The sequence below is a fragment of the Rana temporaria genome, chromosome 1, assembly GCF_905171775.1.
Source record: "Rana temporaria chromosome 1, aRanTem1.1, whole genome shotgun sequence".
In the NCBI taxonomy this organism is placed as follows: domain Eukaryota; kingdom Metazoa; phylum Chordata; class Amphibia; order Anura; family Ranidae; genus Rana; species Rana temporaria.
In genome coordinates this window covers 448,735,710-448,756,200 of record NC_053489.1, presented here as the reverse complement: position 1 = coordinate 448,756,200, position 20,491 = coordinate 448,735,710, and the positions used below count along the sequence as shown (strand labels likewise).

Sequence of the window (20,491 nt, the reverse complement as noted above, 5' to 3'; positions counted from 1 at the left end):
AATAGGTACTATATACTTTGTAATATTGGATGTGGTTTTTTTTTTCTGTCCTTTTTCTTCCATACCATACTCCAAGAGCAGGGTGAGGGTTGGGGGTCTTTTCTTGGTTTTCGTTTTGTTTAATGCGATTTTGTTTGTACAAGTTGTTAAAAAGACTTTAGTATCACTTTAACCACTTCAGTCCCGGAAGGATTTACCCACTTCCTGACCAGGCCATTTTTGTCGCTTTAACTGACAATTGTGCGGTCGTGCAACATTATAGCCAAACGAAAAATACCAACTAGCGCATATTGATTGGTTTGTGCAAAAGTTATCACATCTACAAAATAGGGGATAGATTAATGGCATTTTTAATTTTTTTACTAGTAAGGGCGGTAATCTGCAATTTTTAAGGGGACTGCAGCAGACAGATGGGACACGTTTGACACTTTTTAGGGACCAATGACATTTATACAGCGATCATTGCTATAAAAATGCACTGATTACTGTATAAATTAAACTGGCAGGGAAGGGGTTAACACTAGTGGTGATCAAGGGGTTAACTGTTCTCTAGGAAGGGTTTCTAACTGTATAGGGCTGGGCTGACTGGAGGAGGAGAGAGATCGCTGTTCCTAATCACTCCCCTGACAGAACAGGGATCTGTTTGTTTACACTGTCAGATCCCCGTTCTGCCCCTCTCTGGAGGGATCGCTAGTGGCCGGTGGACAGAGAGTCCACCAGACCCACTGGATGGCTCCCCCACTAGCGAACAGGCACACGGGCCCACAGATTGTTCTGTACGTTCCCTGCGTACAATGACAGCGATTCGCACAGCCGAGACAACCTGCCACAATGCGGCTGGTCAGCAAGCGGTTAAGCACAAAGCCCAGGGCATGATTTACACCTCTTGCCAACTGCTAAATGCATACATGCAACGAAGTAGAAGTTCAGCCAAAAACAAACAGTCTACTGGTAGCCACATTTTAAATCTACTGTATCTAAACCTGCAAAGCAAAAATCGCTATACATATCCTTTCTAAAGACGATCCGGTCCCACACTGAGCAGTCAGTGGCAGCTTCATTGTGTGGGAGTGTGCAGGAGGCGCAGCCAACAGTGACGTCACTTCCCAGGCATTTCTCAGCTGTTGTCGCATCTCTCCTGCATACAGCATCTGCTGCTAGAGACCTGACCAGAACGGCTTTAGAAAAGGTATGTATAGCGATTTTTACTTTACAATGTTAGATAAATTTGTTTAGAATGTGGCTGCAAGTAGATTTAGAGTTAGAAGTTTTTGTCTAAACTACTTTAAAAGTAGGCTTTATCACGCTTCCAGCACCCTGACCAAATTCGTCACCAACAGCTCTCAGGCTCGGTTCACACCACAGCACGCTCTGGCTCACAGCAGGAGTCCAGTGCATCCCCATTCACTGTTTCAGGTCTGATTTCAGCCCAAATTTGTGGCTGAATTCGGACCTGAAACAGCCCAAAAGACACACAGGACTCCCATACAATTCGCACTGGAGCCGCTGCGGAGACGTGTGAACTGGCTCCATAGAGAGCCAGTCACAACCTTCTGCAGTGTAAACACGGCTCCAGTCAAGGCTTCTGACAGGAAGTCAAAGAGACAAGCTCCCAATCATATGACTGCTGTGAGAAGCATCTACAGTGGTGATATGATAGAGAAGCTGGGTTGCCTCCTGGGCAATAAAGACCATTTAAAAGGCTGTCGCGAGGAGGTGTGAAGGGTTTAAACAAATTTAAAAAAAAGGGTATTGGAGATCAATAAAAATGCATAGGTTAAGAAGGAAAACAAAATGGTCATCCTGCATCATGAAGACCTCTGGCATCAGAGAAGGCATGCATGTCAACCAGGTTAAATTTAAATATGTGAGAAGACAAGGTGATAGCTTTGCAATCTGGGAAATAGATGCCTAATGTTGAAAAGCCTATGAAGCACAGACCTGGCAAAGTGGTTAGAGAAACCAAATAACTGAGATCTTAGGCTCAAATGATGGCATTTCTAATATACTTAGCAATGATGGAAAAAAAGCAGGGAGTCCCCTGTGAACACTCAGGAAGGACAAAGGGCGAATTGGTTTGCCTAAAAGAGGCTTGTAGCTGAGAGGTAGATTCCTACAATGAAGAATCTCACATCAAGACAGTAGTGAGGAACTTTCTTGGGATGTTTTGAAGCAGAACATAACACGAGAAGAAGGACAATGTCCTAGTGGAGGTGGAAGGAGGAAACAACTTTAGGGAGAAAGAGAGGATGAATTTGATGTTCAATAAAGATTTATTGGGAGCTATAAAACTGTTAAAATGTATAAAAAAATGTATGCGACTTGCTCTTCTGAATTTTTTTTTTTTTTAGTCACGTGAATGGTAACACCAATCAAGGCTGGCTGGACACACAGACTCACACTGTAGAGAGTGAACATCAGCAGAGTAAAATATGCCCCTTTCTCCCATAGATCTTTCTCTGCAGATGCCAAAGAATACGGAAAGATAAAGTGACCACACAACAGAGCTGTACGAACAAAGATTTGTATTTATTGCTCAAATACATTGCTTGCTCTGAGCGCCGCTGCGGTAGACTATTCTGTGTTCCAGGTACGAAACAGGAGGTCTTGGTGCGCGCTCGGAACACAGTGGGGTTTATTTACTACTACTAACCAATCAGGCCTCCAGGTTTTATTGGCAAAGCTTAACCACTTAAAGCGGAGCTCCCCCCCCCCCCCCCCAAAAAATTAAAAATGAATACTGCAATACTTTAATATTAGGACACTTACCTGTCCAGGGCGCCCGCGATGTCAGCACCTGAAGCCGATCTCTTCATCGGCTCTCGGGTGCTGCCGCCACCATCTTCGGTAAGGGAATAAGGAATTGAAGCCTTGCACAGTGAATATACAACGTATGATATAACAAATTTGTAGACATTTCATTTCCTTACCTTTTGGGCTTTGTCTTTTTGAAACACAAACACTGGAGGCGCTATGGCGGGTTTGTCTGATTAGAAAAAAATAAAAATAAATGTTTTTTAAAATAATAATAGATAAGCCTTCACAATACCAAAACCACATGACAGAATAACCATAAGTCATTTATGCTACCAGAATGTGTTACCTGTTAAATGAATAGGCTGCCTTAACACAATGCAAGTTAACTACTTCAGCTGAGATCTGTGCTCAGTTAGATAGTGTGAAAGGCAGGGGGAGACATTGTGCCCCAAATGTTAAAAAAAAAAGGGGGGGGGGGGAGGTCAAGATTTCATCCATTGACGATAAGAGAAAAGAGTACCTGTCACCTGCCCAATGCCATCACAAGGGGGTTTATTTTTATTAACCCCTCATGGTAGTAATAAAGTTAAAATAAAAAAGGGGGGGGGGGACTTAATAAAAATGTAATAACTTTTTTTATTATTATTATTGCTATACCCCCGTTGCCTCACACACACATGCACAAACACACACCCTGGGTACGCATGTGTATGAAAACCACAACTACACCACATAGCGCTGAGAACATCAACGAGAAAGCAATAATTCTAGCACAAGAGCTCCTGGTTAATTCTAAAATAATAAGCTGTAAAAGGTTTTTAGAGTGACACCTTTGCAGATTTATGGGTACCATACTTTTTGTATCACGGGCACACACACAATATGAAGACTGCGCGTTTGGTATCCATTAACGCTAGAGCTGAACGATTCTGGATAAAATTGGAATCAATTTTTTTTCTTAGCATCGAGATCACGATTCTCGGCATAAACATGGTCTTTCACATACAAAAAAAAAAAAAATTGGGCTAACTTTTTTCATTCATTGAAGTGTGTTTTTTTCTAAAAAAAAAATGCTTTTGAAAGACCACTTCACAAATACAGTGTGACTAAATATTGCAACAATCGTCATTTTATTCTCTAGGGTCTCTGCTAAAAAAAAAAAAAAAAAAAATGATATATGATGTTTGGGGGTTCCAAGTAATTGTCCAGCAAAAAATACAGATTTTAATTTGTAAGCAACAAGTGTCAAAAAAGGTTTAGTCTTTAGACCTCTTGCACACTGGACATTTTTGGACGTTTTTACAGTTGCTGTTTTTGGTTTCAGATTTTTTTTTCTACATTCAATAAACTCGCCAGCATGTTATTATATGTGTCCATGCACACACAGGCTGTTAGCAGCAGTTTTTGTCTGGGGCGTTTTTGGACTTAAAAAATAAAGAAAAACTCAAAACGAGTGGGTTCTGAGAGTTTTTCAGCTGTAAAAACGCTCCAACGTCAAAAAATGCAGATAAACGCTCAAAAAACGTGTTGCAATATTTTATGTCACACTGTATTTGCGCAGCGGTCTTTCAAATGCAATTTATTTTTTAAAATACACTTTAATTAATTAAACCAAAAACACACACACACACACACACACACACACACACACTAACAGTAAAGTTAGCCCAATTTTTTGGTATAAAATGTGAAAGATGTTACGCCGCGAGAATCGCAATCTTTATTGTGAGAAAAATAAATTGCGATTCTCATTTTAGCCAAAATCGTGCAGCTCTATGCTGCGTATTTGCATTTGTTTAATATGCCCAACAACAAATTGGCCAAAAATAAACAGCATAAAAAAAAATTCACCTTTGCCCTCTCCCATATGACTGCAGCTGAGACCTGAGGGTCCAGCCCTGAAGCGCAAGAAGTATAGCAATAGCCATGTTCCAGGTGCTCAGTAAAAAAATGTAACTTGTAAATGAAAATGAGTACAAGATTACAGTGGGAAAAATGGCTATACACACAGTGTTACTGTTTACTAGTGTGGGGGCAATGTTGGCTATGACTATTATTACAGTGGCAAAAATGGTAATTGCAGTGTTACTGTTTTACTAGACCGAGTACATCAGTACAGTGAGTTGGCTAATGGCTATTAAGCCATTAGCCAACTCACTGTACTGATTTACTCGGTCCGTCTCACTGTACTCAGGTTGCATGCAGAGTCAGCGGCGCAGCTCGCTCTTGCAAAATAGAAAAAATCCACGAGCAGAGGGAGGGGTGACGACGTCAGCGCGCACCGCCGGCGAGTGTACCAAGATGGCCGACCACTCCGGAGCTAGGCCGAAGCCGCGGTCTTTCCTAAGGCCGCGGCGGCGGTGCGTTCCGCGGATCGCATACTGTGCCGATCCGAACAGGTCGACCCGTTCGGATCGCGGATCGGGCACGATCCGCTGCACCCCTATTGGGCACAGGCTCCAAATGACTGAAAGAACACCCATAAAAGTATGTGGGCTGACATGATTCACTTATAATAGCCTGGTCATGATGTTGATGGTTTTACTTTTAAAACATTCAGCCCCAGCCCCAAGACAAGTATGGACATAAGATTTGCACACTTGTAGAGGAAGAGTGGGGCTACATGTGTGCCAAGTTTGGGGTCCAGGGGACCTACGGCTGGCCGGTACTGGGTCCCCAAAGTCCGGGAGATCAGGCGCAAAAAGGTGACTCGAGTATAAGCCGAGGGGGGCATTTTCAGCATAAAAAAAAAAATGTGCTGAAAAACTTGGCTTATACTCGAGTATATACGGTATGTTCATTTAATTACTGTGTATTGCAGGTGGGGTGTGGTGCAGTAAATCAATACAAAAAAAATAAAAAAAAGGAACACATTGTATATGTGCTGCCCCAATAGGGGCATAGAATATGAGATGCATAGCCTCAGTTAATATTAGCATTGTTATATAGATTGGAGTCTATATAGTGTGGTTTGCCTACTATTTTCTCATAGCTAAATCTATGTGTTATCCTATGCTGCCATCTAGTGGCCTTTGTTGCAATGCACATGTTTTTATGTGATTCTTTGAGTTACCACATATTTTCACTGTATGTATGCCCCTCCCTGCTTCCTGTGTGGAGTACTTCCTGTGTCATCTCTCCAGCCAGCAAGCCACATGTAGAAGGACACTCATGTACTCTGCCCAGGGTAGGAAAGGCATCATCTTTTGACCGTACAATACTATCACCATTCATCTGCTGTTCCTGTTATCTGCTGTAACCCCTGAAGTTAAAGAATAAACACCTCTTTTGAATGAATCGGTATTGACGAGTTCAGCTGTCTGACAAGGATTGTCCGCAGTGAGTATATCTGCTTATACAGGCCAGGCATAGAGGTCTCAGCAAGGGATATATCGCTATCACAACAATCGGAGTCAGAACAGTCAAAAGATGCATAGAATTCTTACAGCCTGCTGGGTATATGTGTGTGCCTAATCTGCAATCAAGCTCAGTGCCAGCCGCCATCTTGTGTAAGCACATGGTCGCACAAGCTTACTGCGCTTCATGTGAATGTTGAAAGCTGTTTCTCTAATTGAACTGTGTTACCCCACCTGTCTAAGCTGCTGTTCGTCTTCTTAAAGAGACAGTACCATTTTTTACAAAACCGTGAGAAATGTCTAGACAAGGCTCTGAACACTCTTTTACGGCTGAACCAACGCAGATTCATCATGCCTCTGAACCCGCAGACGTACAGGGAGCAGACTCTGCAGATATTGCTGAACAGAGTGTAAGACCCAAGCGTACAATAAAACCAATACAGAAACTCAGAGAAAACTATGAATACACTAGAGATAAGTTCTCCAGCAAGCTATCGGACTTCTGGGACAGAACTTCACACTGCATGTCAGTTTTGCCACACTTTAATGATCAACCGGCTGAACTAGGAGATTCTATAGTTCGCCTATCTGCTGCGTATGAACACTACCAACGGCTGTCTGCAAAATACACTGCTTTCTTGCAAGACTGTAATATAGAGGACTCTTCAGCAGAACTGACCAAGACTGATGCATTGAACCAACAAAGGGATCTCTTAGTGAAAAATGCTCAGTGTAAGGCAGAACTCCGCATTGCTCAACTGCAAGAGACCAGATCTCACAGATCAACATCAACCAAGCACACTGCACGTTCTTCTAGATCCTCTCGCTCCAGAAGTTCAACATTAAGCGACAAGCTAATAGAGGCCCGCGCTGATGCTGAATCCAAAAAAGCGCAAAGCTCCCTTGCTAAGAAAGAAGCAGAGATGAAGGCCCAAAGCAAAGCTCTTGAAGCCCAGAGCAAAACTCGCCAAGCAGAGATGGAAGCCCAAATAAAGATTCTGCAAATAGAGAAAGAGGAAGCAGGTGCGCTAGCAAGGCTGAAAGTCTTTGAACAAGCAATGGGTCAAAGTACTAATTCAGACTGTCTTATCCCAGCAGAACTGGAAGATCCAATTGATCGCACCAGTGATTATGTGCTAAAGCATAATGTTTACAAAGATACAGAGTCATCTCCTGTACCTCCTACTAACACTGTTCTGACTCTCAACTCAGGGACCTCCCAGCTCAAAATGCCTGAGTCTCCTCAAGTCCACAACGCCAGAGCATCTACGCAGCAAACCACATCAACTCCTGCCATCAACAAGGTGACTTCCAGCGACAAGCCGCAGCTCCAGCCACAGCCAGCAGAAGCCTTAAAGACTACACCAAAGTTAAGCGCTCATGCAACATCATTTCATCCTGGTAAACCTCACCTTTCTTCACCAGAGAACTTTCACACCCAAGGGGTTCCACAGATTACTTTGGCACCAAAGAGTGAGAGATCAGACTTGAATGACTTAGCCACCTATATGGCGCGCCGTGAGCTCATTATCACCAGCCTCTCAAGGTTTGATGACTGTCCAGAGAGCTACAGGGCCTGGAGATCAACCTTCAAGGCTGCTATTGCTAATTTCAACCTTAATAGCAAGGACGAACTTGATTTGCTCATAAGGTGGCTGGGGCCAGAATCTGCAAATCGTGTTAAAAGACTGAGGACAGTACATGTTGACCACCCAGATGCAGGTCTTGTTGCCACATGGGCAAGACTTGAGCAAGCCTATGGTAGCTCAGAAGCCATAGAAAGCGCTCTATTCAAGAGACTGCAAAACTTCCCAAAAATAGGGAACAAAGACTATCGCAAGCTCCAAGATCTAAGTGACCTCCTCATGGAGTTAGAGTTGGCAAAGACAGACCCACGTCTACCTGGTCTAAGCTTCCTGGACACTGCTCATGGTGTCAATCCAGTGGTGTCTAAACTGCCATATGGCCTGCAGGAGAGATGGGCGCAGCAGGGCTCAAGGTACAAAAGAGACTATAACGTATCCTTTCCTCCATTCTCATATTTTTGCAGGTTCATCAGTGAACAAGCCTGGATGAGAAATGATCCCAGCTTCAGCTTCAGTGAACCCAACTTGCCTGCTTCATCACCATCTCCAAGGTATGACAACACAGCAGCTAAACACAGAGACTTTCATAGAGCAATATCTGTTAAAAGGACAGACATCTCACCACCCGTATCCTCTCATGCATACCAGAGTAATTCGGGTGACAAAGATCCTAATCGTCAGTGCCCTATTCACAAGAAGCCTCACCCTCTTAAGAAATGCCGAGAGCTGAGAGCAAAGACTTTACAAGAGCGCAGGGAGATTCTCCAGAAACTTGGAGTATGTTACAGGTGCTGTGCTTCTTATAGTCATTTTGCCAAGGACTGTAAAGTTGTCATCAAGTGCACAGAATGCAGCAGCGAAAGACATGTGACAGCTATGCATCCTACTCCACTTACAGACAGCCCACAGCAGCTACCTACCTCCACCCCTCTCTCAAATCATGGCGGGGAGCAACGAAGCCACGCTCTAGCCCAGGAGAATGTTTCTTCTTCATGCACAGAAGTCTGTGGAGAAGGTTTAGATCACAAGTGCTGTGCCAAGATATGCCTTGTTAAGGTATACCCAGAGGGTCAACCTGAAAAAGCTGCCAGGATGTATGCCATAATAGATGAACAGAGCAACAGATCCCTGGTCAAGCCTAAATTCTTTGAGATCTTTGGCATTGAGGGTCATGCCACACCGTATACTCTCAGAACCTGTTCTGGTCGCGTAGAGACTTTCGGCAGAAGGGTCGATGGGTTCATGGTGTCTCATATCGAAGGGAAAGAGGGCATACTCCTACCAACATTAGTCGAGTGTGACCAGATACCAGACGAAAGAGAAGAGATTCCTACTCCAGAGGTTGCATATCACCATCCTCACTTAAGGCACCTTGCTGATGAGATTCCCGCAATGGACATGAATGCTGAAATCTTAGTCTTGCTAGGAAGAGACATTCTTAGAGTACATAAGGTACGTGAGCAGTGTGATGGACCTGAGGATGCCCCTTATGCACAAAGACTTGATCTAGGCTGGGTAATAGTGGGCGATGTATGCTTGGATAGAATGTGTACATCATCTGAGATCCACTCCTTCAAAACTTACATGTTAGGAAATGGACGCGCATCCCACTTCAAAGAGTGCCTTCACCATTATGAAATAAAGGAGAAGCCTCTTGACATCATCCAAGTACCTGATGCCACTCCTATCCTGTGTGATGACAACCTAGGTACCACAGTGTTTTGTACCACAAGTGACGACAACAAAATAGCCTTGTCGGTTGAAGACAGAGAGTTCATCAAAATAATGGACAAAGAATTCTTCAAGGATGAGTCTAACAGCTGGGTTGCACCATTGCCTCTTCGTGCTGCAAAGGTCAAACTGCCAAACAATCGGGAACAGGCTTTATCCAGATTCAACTCACTTCAACGAACATTAAAGAACAGGCCTGAAATGAAGGACCATTTCATTACCTTTATGAAGAGGATCTTTGACAATGAGCATGCTGAGCCAGCTCCACCTCTTCAAATACAGGATGAGTGCTGGTACCTACCCTTCTTCGGAGTGTACCATCCACGTAAGCCAAAACAAATTAGGGTAGTGTTCGACTCCAGTGCCAAGCATCAGGGCGTATCCCTGAACGATATTCTTCTCACTGGTCCTAACCTTACCAACAACCTTGTAGGTGTACTCATGAGGTTCAGAAGAGAGCCAGTTGCCATAACTGTGGACATTGAACAAATGTTTCATTGCTTTATTGTACGAGAAGACCATAGGAACTTCCTAAGGTTTCTGTGGCACCGTGACAACAACATGAACAATGAGATGATTGAATACCGCATGAAGGTTCATGTTTTCGGAAATAGCCCCTCACCTGCCGTCGCAACATACGGTTTACGAAGGACTGCTCTTGATGGAGAACAGGAGTATGGCGCAGATGCTCGACATTTCGTCGAGAGAGATTTCTATGTGGACGATGGACTTAAATCTTTACCTACAGCGGAAGAAGCCATAGACCTGCTCCAAAGGACACAAGTTATGCTTTCTGAGGCTAACCTCAGACTACACAAGATTGCCTCAAACAGTGTTGCTGTTATGAAAGCCTTTCAACCTGGCGATCATGCCACAGGGTTTAAAGACTTATATCTGGGGATGGACATGCCACCTGTGCAGAGAAGTCTGGGCCTACGGTGGGACTTATTAAAGGACAGCTTCGGCTTTCAAGTCAGCTCTGCAGACAAACCATTTACCAGGCGTGGAGTTCTGTCAGTGGTGAACAGCCTATACGATCCAATGGGATTTGTGGCTCCCATCACCATACAAGGTAAATCCATACTTAGACAGCTCTCAGAGACTATCAAAGATTGGGATGCCCCACTACCAATAGACAAACTTTCAAGGTGGGAGTCCTGGAAACAGTCGTTACATGCCTTAGATGGAATCCGTATACCACGCTGCTACACTCCGACTTCCCTTGCTACCAGTCGGAGGAAAGAGCTGCACATCTTCTCAGATGCATCTACTGAGGCCATAGCGGCTGTTGCCTACCTCAAGGTAAGGGATTCAGCTAATCTAACCCATGTAGGGTTTCTGTTTGGGAAAGCTAAGTTAGCACCCAAGCCTGAACACACAATTCCTAGGCTTGAACTTTGTGGGACTGTGCTAGCTGTAGAGATTGCAGATTTCATACTGCGTGAGCTAGACATTCAGATAGATGACATCAAATTCTACACAGACAGCAAGGTTGTTCTGGGCTACATATACAACCAGACTAAACGTTTCTATGTCTATGTCAGCAACCGTGTAGAAAGAATAAGAAAATCATCTAAACCTGAACAATGGCATTATGTTCCATCTGAAATTAATCCTGCAGATCATGGCACCAGGCCAGTGTCTGCGAGTGCCTTCGTAAATTCTTCTTGGTTAACAGGTCCTGAATTCTTGTTGGCTGATCCAGAAGAAACCACGGCTGACGTCTTCAGTCTTCTAGAACCCGACAAAGATCCAGAGGTTCGTCCTGAAGTTAAAACCCTTGTCACCAGAACTGAACAAAGATGTGCCTTGGGCTGTCAACGCTTTGAACGTTTCTCCAAGTGGACAAGGCTGGTACGCACCACCGCAAGGTTAGTTCATATTGCACACTGCTTTCACACAAAGCTCACAGATGCTCACTGTCAAGGTTGGCACATGTGCCAAAAGCTTCTTTCTGCAAAAGACATTGCTGAAGCTGAACTGATCGTAATACGCAGTGTACAACAGGATGTCTTTGGCTCAGAAATCAGACGTATCCGTGACAAGGGGAACATTCCAAAAAACAGTCCAATTGCTAACCTGAACCCATTCATTGACAATGATGGCACGTTAAGGGTTGGTGGACGCCTAAACAAGGCTAAGTTCAGTGAGCAAGAACAGAATCCTCTCATTATACCTGCTCGCCATCACATCACCACTTTGCTCATACGGCACTACCATGAAAGGGTGAAACACCAAGGTAGACACTTCACAGAGGGAGCCATAAGAGTTGCAGGCCTTTGGATTATAGGGGACTGTAAAGACTTTCATCAGACCTATCACGGAACTCATTTTGCTCTTGCCGTTTGGAGACTGAACTTACTTGGGTATGCTGTTGGATCCTACCTGTGACTTCGAGAAGGAAGTATCTGGAACTTTAGTTGTCACAACTTGAAGCCTTATATTATAGTTGTTGTATTATATGCATGTTCTCCATTATGTCTTTCAGGTTTTCAAGACATCAAGCAAATTGCGCTGTTGTTTATTTGCATAACTACCATTGTATTATGTAAATAGTGGCATTATCATGCCAGACGGGGAGTGTGCTGCCCCAATAGGGGCATAGAATATGAGATGCATAGCCTCAGTTAATATTAGCATTGTTATATAGATTGGAGTCTATATAGTGTGGTTTGCCTACTATTTTCTCATAGCTAAATCTATGTGTTATCCTATGCTGCCATCTAGTGGCCTTTGTTGCAATGCACATGTTTTTATGTGATTCTTTGAGTTACCACATATTTTCACTGTATGTATGCCCCTCCCTGCTTCCTGTGTGGAGTACTTCCTGTGTCATCTCTCCAGCCAGCAAGCCACATGTAGAAGGACACTCATGTACTCTGCCCAGGGTAGGAAAGGCATCATCTTTTGACCGTACAATACTATCACCATTCATCTGCTGTTCCTGTTATCTGCTGTAACCCCTGAAGTTAAAGAATAAAAACCTCTTTTGAATGAATCGGTATTGACGAGTTCAGCTGTCTGACAAGGATTGTCCGCAGTGAGTATATCTGCTTATACAGGCCAGGCATAGAGGTCTCAGCAAGGGATATATCGCTATCACAACAATCGGAGTCAGAATAGTATATATACACACTCTGGTGTGCTGCCATTCTTTCCAAATGGCACATATACAGTCGACCAAAACACACATGCACTATAGCGTACATCAGGTGTGCATTGTAATGCACTACATTGCCAAAATCCATGCAGGTACATTTTTCACATGTTGAGGCACTTTGCAAGGCCATTTAAAACAAATACAAAAATAAGCTGATACAGCACAACTTGATATACAAAAACTTATGAAGGGGTCCTTAGGATTTTTTTTTTTGTATTCCGAAATCTCAACCCCTAAAAAGGGGCTCAAAGTTGAACACTTTCAAGTTCTTTTGGTACAGTGGAGATCATCATCTATCTCTCCATCCTAAATCTCTTGCAACAGTCTAATGCCCTGTACACACGATCAGTTAGTCTGATACAAACGAACCGATTAATTTTTTCATCAGATATCCGAAGAAGCTGACTTTCATCAGTCGTGCCTACACACCATTGGTTAAAAATCTGATCGTGTCCAACGCGGTGACGTAAAACACAACGACGTGCAGAGAAAAATTAAGTTCGGTGCTTCCGAGCATGCATCGACTTGATTCTGAGCATGCGTGGATTTTTGACCGATGGATTTTCCCACAGACGATCGTTTTTTTTCCCTATCGGTTTTTTAACCATACGAAAAATTTAAAATAACAGGTTCTATTTTTTTTTTTTTTTTTACCGATAGGGAAAAAACTGATGGGGCCCACACACGATGGATTTGTCCAATGAAACCGGTCCATCGGTCCGTTTTCATCAGACGAACCGATCGTGTGTACAGGGTATAAGGCTTATAAAAGTAAGGAGCCAAGTGAGCAGGTTTATTTGCTGGGCACCTGCCAACAGCAAGGTGGAGAACCCAGCAAAAAAAGCCCTGGGGAGAACACAAATATTAACAAGGAGGCTAGCAATGGCACCACAATTTTATTATGACAGGTGTATTTTAATGATCCTAAAAGGTAATTAGACCATTACTGAAACAGTTATTCTTCAGCTCACGTTCCAACAAATTAAGTTTCCATTCACTAGAAGCTATATGTAACATGTATATGCACAGTTGAAACCTGTCATAACAGAAATAAGTATTCTGCTTTCACGGACTCTTGGAAACACTAGCTGCTTGGCTGTCACGTTGGTGCTCTCAATATTTTAAGTCATTGCCCTGGAACAACCAAAAGATATCCGATGGTTCACTGCTGCATGCTAGTTCTAGATAAGTCATTTGAAGTTACTGGAGCCTGGCAACAAGGATTTTCAGAATAAAGCCACATATTTCTTTATGATGGGTATGCAGTACATTTTTGGAAAAGGTGGATTTTGCCTGGCTTTTGAGTCCCCCTGTAACAGTTATCACCTGTTGGTCCTGCCTGTTATTTTTCAACTCTGCTTTAAAACTGGCTGGTTCCGTTACTAAGCCCTGTTCACATTGTTGCGATTTGTTATACGATTTGACAGTTTTCAAAAGGTGCACCCCACTGCTTGCAATGGAACCATTCGTATAGCCGCGACTCATGTCACAGCGATTATGAAAAAGGTTCCTGCACCGCTTTTTACAGATTTCATTGCGACCTGCATGTTCTTCTGTTAACCCCTTCCCGACCGCCGCATGTACATATACTACGGCAGAATGGCACGTACAGGCACATTGGCGTACCTGTACGTCCCTGCCTAGACGTGGGTGGGCGGTCCGATCGGGACCCCCCCCCGCGACTTGCGGCGGTCAGGTCCCCTCGGGGAGCGATCCGGGACGACGGCGCGGCTATTTGTTTATAGCCGCTCCGTCGCGATCGCTCCCCGGAGCTGAAGAACGGGGAGAGCCGTATGTAAACACGGCTTCCCCGTGCTTCACTATGGCGCTGCATCGATCAAGTGATCCCCTTTATAGGGGAGACTCGATCGATGACGTCATTCCTACAGCCAGACCCCCCTACAGTTGTAAACACACACTAGGTGAACACTAACTCCTACAGCGCCACCTGTGGTTAACTCCCTAACTGCAACTGTCATTTTCACAATAAACAATGCAATTTAAATGCATTTTTTGCTGCGAAAATGACAATGGTCCCAAAAATGTGTCAAAATTGTCCGAAGTGTCCGCCATAATGTCGCAGTCACGAAAAAAAAAATCGCTGATCGCCGCAATTAGTAGTAAAAAAAAAAAAAAAAAAAAAATTATAAAAATGCAATAAAACTATTCCTTATTTTGTAAACGCTATAAATTTTGCGCAAACCAATCGATAAATGCTTATTGCGATTTTTTTTACCAAAAATAGGTAGAAGAATACGTATCGGCCTAAACTGAGGAAAAAAAATGTTTTATATATGTTTTTGGGGGATATTTATTATAGCAAAAAGTAAAAAATATTGAATTTTTTTCAAAATTGTCGCTCTATTTTTTTATATAGCGCAAAAAATAAAAACCGCAGAGGTGATCAAATACCACCAAAAGAAAGCTCTATTTGTGGGGAAAAAAGGACGCCAATTTTGTTTGGGAGCCACGTCGCACGACCGCGCAATTGTCTGTTAAAGCGACGCAGTCCCAAACTGTAAAACACCTTGGGTCTTTAGGCAGCATTATGGTCCGGTCCTTAAGTGGTTAAATTAAGTCTCAAGCCACAATGAGATCAGCAGTGCAAATGGCACTGAAATCACGCTGAAGTAGCACAATTTCAAAGCCGCACCGGTGTGAACCAGAGCGAAGTGTTATTTTTCCCACTTCCTTTAACCACCCGGAAATGAACATTTTTAACCTTAGATTGATGCTCATTTTGTCTAGGGGAATCGGGTAGTTCCGTAGCCCATACCCGGAAGCGGCGAAGAAGATGCATCTCTAAAACGGTAAGTACGGCTTTGATTTAAAAAAAAAAAAAACTACCCGATTCCCCTAGACAAAATGAGCATCAATCTAAGGTTAAAAAAGTTTTTTTCGGGTGAACTCCCGCTTTAAGCCCCGGACCATTTTGCAGTTAAATGCCCAGACCAGGTTTTGCGATTCGGCACTGCGTCGCTTTAACAGACAATTGCGCGGTCGTGCGACATGGCTCCCAAACAAAATTGGCGTCCTTTTTTCCACCACAAATAGAGCTTTCTTTTGGTGGTATTTGATCACCTCTGCGGTTTTTATTTTTTGCGCTATAAACAAAAATAGAGCGACAATTTTGAAGAAAATGCAATATTTTTTACTTTTTGCTATAATAAATATCCCCCAAAAACATACATAAAAAAAAAAAATTTCCTCAGTTTAGGCCGATACGTATTCTACCTATTTTTGGTAAAAAAATAAAAATCGCAATAAGTGTTTATCGATTGGTTTGCGCAAAATTTATAGCGTTTACAAAATAGGGGATAGTTTTATTGCATTTTTATTAATTTTTTTTTTTTTACTACTAATGGCGGCGATCAGCGATTTTTTTCGTGACTGCGACATTATGGCGGACACTTCGGACAATTTTGACACATTTTTGGGACCATTGTCATTTTCACAGCAAAAAATGCATTTAAATTGCATTGTTTATTGTGAAAATCACAGTTGCAGTTTGTGAGTTAACCACAGGGGGCGCTGAAGGAGTTAGGGTTCACCTAGTGTGTGTTTACAACTGTTGGGGGGTGTGGCTGTAGGTCTGACGTCATCGATCGAGTCTCCCTATAAAAAGGATCACTCGATCGATGCAGCCGCCACAGTGAAGCACGGGGAAGCCGTGTTTACACACGTCTCTCCCCGTTCTTCAGCTCCGGGGAGCGATCGCGAGGGGGCGGCTAGAAACGAATAGCCGCGCCCTCGTACCGGATCGCTCCCCGCGGGTTACCGACCGCCGCGTGTACCGGGGGGGGGGGGGGGGGGGTCCGATCGGACCCCGGACCCGCGGAAAGGCGGGGAAGTACATGTACGCTCATATGCCTGTACGTGCCATTCTGTGGACGTATATGTACATGCGGCGGGCGTTAACCGGTTAACAAACCAAGCTGTCCAGCGAAAGTGTAAAATGGGCCTCATGCACACCAGACGTTCAGGTCTGCAAAGTGAACATTCCTAAATGGATTTGAAAGCATCCTAGGGTATTTTAATGCTCATTTGCACACAAGACATTCAAAGGTGTTTAAATAAGGTTTACTGCATCATTAAATTTAATTCAAGGTCTGTATAAAAACGGAGGTTCGCCAAATTTTTATTTATTTTTTCCTATCAGCTACAAATACTGCAGCTGCTGACTTTAAAAATAAGGACACTTACCTGTCCAGTGCATCTGCGATGTCGGCACCTGAAGCTGATCTTGGTCTCGGCTGCTGCCATCTTCGGTAAGGGAATCACTACTGCGCATGCGCGACTTGTGTCTCCCAGAAGGCAGCGGGGGGGGGTTTGCCGGACGTGACGTAGAGCTGGGGTCTATGCCTGGAAGTGGGTGCAAATACCTGCTCCCCCCTGATAGGTGCCAAATGTGACACCGGAGGGGGGGGGGGGGATCCAAACAGCGGAGGTTCCATTTCTGTTTGGGCCTCCGCTTTAATGTCGCTTTTGCAGAGTGCAATATAGCTGAATAGAGGTTAACGCTATGCAACTAAAAGCTTCTAAAGGTCAGTTCACACCAGCAAGTGGGGAGGGAAACCCACATTCCATGTGCGTTTCTAGCACCACATTCAAAACACAATGCAGTTGCAATCTGCAGCATGAGTCAATATTAAAGGACACCCTAAAACAGGCCAAAAATGTTATCTGTCTGCCCACACTAGTCCGCATGGTACAGAAGTATCATGCGATGCGGGTTGTAGCAAGTTTCCAAAAAGAGTACTTTTGGTGTGTTTCACACAGAACTGCATTTGAATTGCACAGGAATGCATAGCGCGTTCCTGTGCGATTTCCGGTGTGAACCAGCCCTTTACCCGCTTTCAAGCAGTAAAATCTAAAGGCAAGAAAAAAAAATCTCTGGGGCATAAAAGTTCCTATATAAACGAAAAAAATAAATAAAAAAGGAGAGAGAGTGACCTCGTAACACCCAAACCGAATGTATCACACACATGCCTATATACACATATACATATACACACAAGTAGTAAAAGGAAAAAGAAACGTTTAGGGACTTTAGATGAAGCATGTGTGTGTAGCATAATGGACCCTTTGATAGAAAAATATGATTGTTAACATTTAATCAATTTAGGGTCCATGAAAAAACAAAGTAACCAATATAATATAAATTGTGTCAACCTCGGGGAGACAACTTTTTACAGAGTCACCATCCCACTGCATCGTGGGCAAATGCTTGGCCTTTTTATACACACACATGGGTTTCACCCTAGGTAACGTACTAGTCCTTGTTTACTCTTACAGAATTTACGGAACATCCTCTAAGTATTTATTTATCCATCTTTTTTCCATCTTGCTCTATAGCCAAAGTGTATGCATCCCTCTCCTGATGATTGGCTTTAACTGCCACGAAACACGTCAAGATACACAAGACTTCTTATTCAAGGATGCCAAGCTCAGTTCTTTTTAAATCAGGATTCGACAAATTCCGGGCGCCAGGGCGCCGTTGCCCCTAGAATTATCGACCCAGGGCAGCAGAGATGGGGTACCACGCGCGATCTCGTAGTGCCGCGGCTTTGTGGCCTATGCCAGTCATGGAGCTGCTGCCGCCGTAAGCTGTGCGGGGTCGGGGATGATTTCAGCTGAGAGCACAGATAGGCGGCGGGCGCGCCGCCTCTCGCCCTGGGGATTGGGGGAATTCCTCTGAGGGGGGTGGGGCCTAGGTGCCACAAAGGAGATACTGAGTAAAGGAGCTGCCTGGAGGCTGCAGAGTGCGGTCACGTGATCACACACAGAATACGAACAGCGGGTTATAGCAAGTCAGAGAATGAAACAGCCAGCATACTACAACCTGGTTCACCTGAGCTCAGGTTGTACTGGAAATAATCCAAACTGTGAGCAAATGAATTTAGAAAGCAGAACAGTGAGCTCATCTGTCCCTCCTTTCTGTGTTCTTTTTTTTTCTGATTGGCTCATTGCTCAGTTTCCTTTTCTTACTCTTTTTTTCACCATTTTGACATTTTACAATGTCGTTTGGCATTACAAGTAAAACAGTTCTACCAGTTCTAATGTGTTTTTTCACTGTTTACACTGCCATCTCCTTCCCTCTAATTAGAACCCCCAAACATTATATATATTTTTTATTCTAAACACCCATAGAGAATAAAATGGCGGTCATTGCAATACTTTCTGTCACACCGTCTTTGCGCAGCGGTCTTACAAGCGCACTTTTTTGGGGGGAAAAAAAATACACTTTTTTTAATAAAAAAAAAACAAGACAACAGAAAAATTAGCCCAATTTTTTTTATATTGCGAAAGATAATGTTACGCCGACTAAATTGATACCAACATGTCACGCTTCAAAAATGCGTCCGTTCGTGGAATAGCGACAAACTTTTACTTTTTAAAATCTCCATAGGCGACGTTTAAAAAATTCTACAAGTTGCATGTTTTGAGTTACAGAGGAGGTCTAGGGCTAGAATTATTGCTCTCACACCAACGATCGCGCCGATACCTCACATGTGTGGTTTGAATACCGTTTACATATGTGGGCGCTACTCACATATGTGTTCGCTTCTGCGCGCAAGCTTGGTGGGTTTTCTGGCTCCTAACTTTTTTAGCTGGCACCTAGACTCCAAGCAAATTTGTCAAACCCTGTTTTAAATGATGCACTTTATTGTATGAATAATTTTTTTATGATGATTATACATTACTGGATCTGTATATATATTTATTATATAAATTAGGTTTATTAAATATGTCAACTTGAATATGGTTACTTCCATCTTATTATTACTATGTTTCTTTTTGAAACCGTGTGTCATGTATTGTTACATGACACAATTTATATTATATTGGTTACTTTGTTTTTCATGGACCCTAAAACTGATTAAATGTTAACAATCAGATTTTTCTATCAAAGAGTCCTGTGCTGCCCTGTTTAGGGAATTACAACACACGACCCGGGAAAAAATAGGTATCATTCCACTCATTATTCTTCATCTAAAAGTCCCTAAACTTTTATTTTTCCTTTTAATACTTCGTAGATAATTTCTCCTTTCTTAAAAAGGTTTAACACAGAAGTGCCAGTGCATAAGGCTTTAGGGGGTTGAAACAAACCATTTAACCACTTAAGACCCGGACCATTATGCAGGTAAAGGACCTGGCCCCTTTTTGCGATTCGGCACTGCGTCGCTTTAACTGACAATTACGAAAACGAAACAAATATAAAAAAAAAAAGGAGAGAGAGTGACCTTGTAACGCCCAAACCGAATGTATCACACACATGCCTCCATCACTATATATATATAGTGATGGAGTGATGGAAAAAGAAAAGTTTAGGGACTTTAGATGAAGCGTGTGTGTGTAGCATAATGAGTGGAATGATACCCATTTTTTCCCCGGGTCGTGTGTTGTAATTCCCTAAACAACATGGTGACGTGGCTCCCAAACAAAATTGTCGTCCTTTTTTTCCCACAAATTGAGCTTTCTTTTGGTGGTATTTGATCACCTGCGGTTTTTATTTTTTGTGCTATAAACAAAAATAGAGCGACAATTTTGAAAAAAATTCAATATTTTTTACTTTTTGCTGTAATAAATATCCCCCAAAAAATATATTAAAAAAATGTTTTCCTCAGTTTAGGCCGATATGTATTCTTCTACATATTTTTGGTAAAAAAAAAAAAAAAGCGCAATAAGCGTTTATTGATTGGTTTGCGCAAAAGTTATAGTGTTTACAAAACGGGATATTTTTATTAACATATTTATTTTTTTCATATAGTAATGACGGCGGTCAGCGATTTTTTTCGTGACTGCGACATTATGGCGGACACATCGGACACTTTTGACAAATTTTTGGGACCATTGTCATTTTCACAGCGAAAAGTTTTATAAAAATGCACCGATTACTG

The 20,491-nt window shown here is 42.9% G+C and overlaps 1 protein-coding gene across 3 annotated transcripts in view; it reads right to left on the bottom strand.

The window, feature by feature from the left end:
* RANBP3 (RAN binding protein 3) overlaps nt 1-20,491 on the bottom strand; it is an 83,454-nt gene that overhangs the window by 46,416 nt on the left and 16,547 nt on the right. For all 3 annotated transcript variants that reach the window (XM_040327290.1, XM_040327298.1, XM_040327308.1), the window contains exon 2: nt 2,931-2,986. In XM_040327290.1, the coding sequence (XP_040183224.1) occupies nt 2,931-2,986 (56 nt within the window). The remainder of the gene's footprint in view (nt 1-2,930; nt 2,987-20,491) is intronic.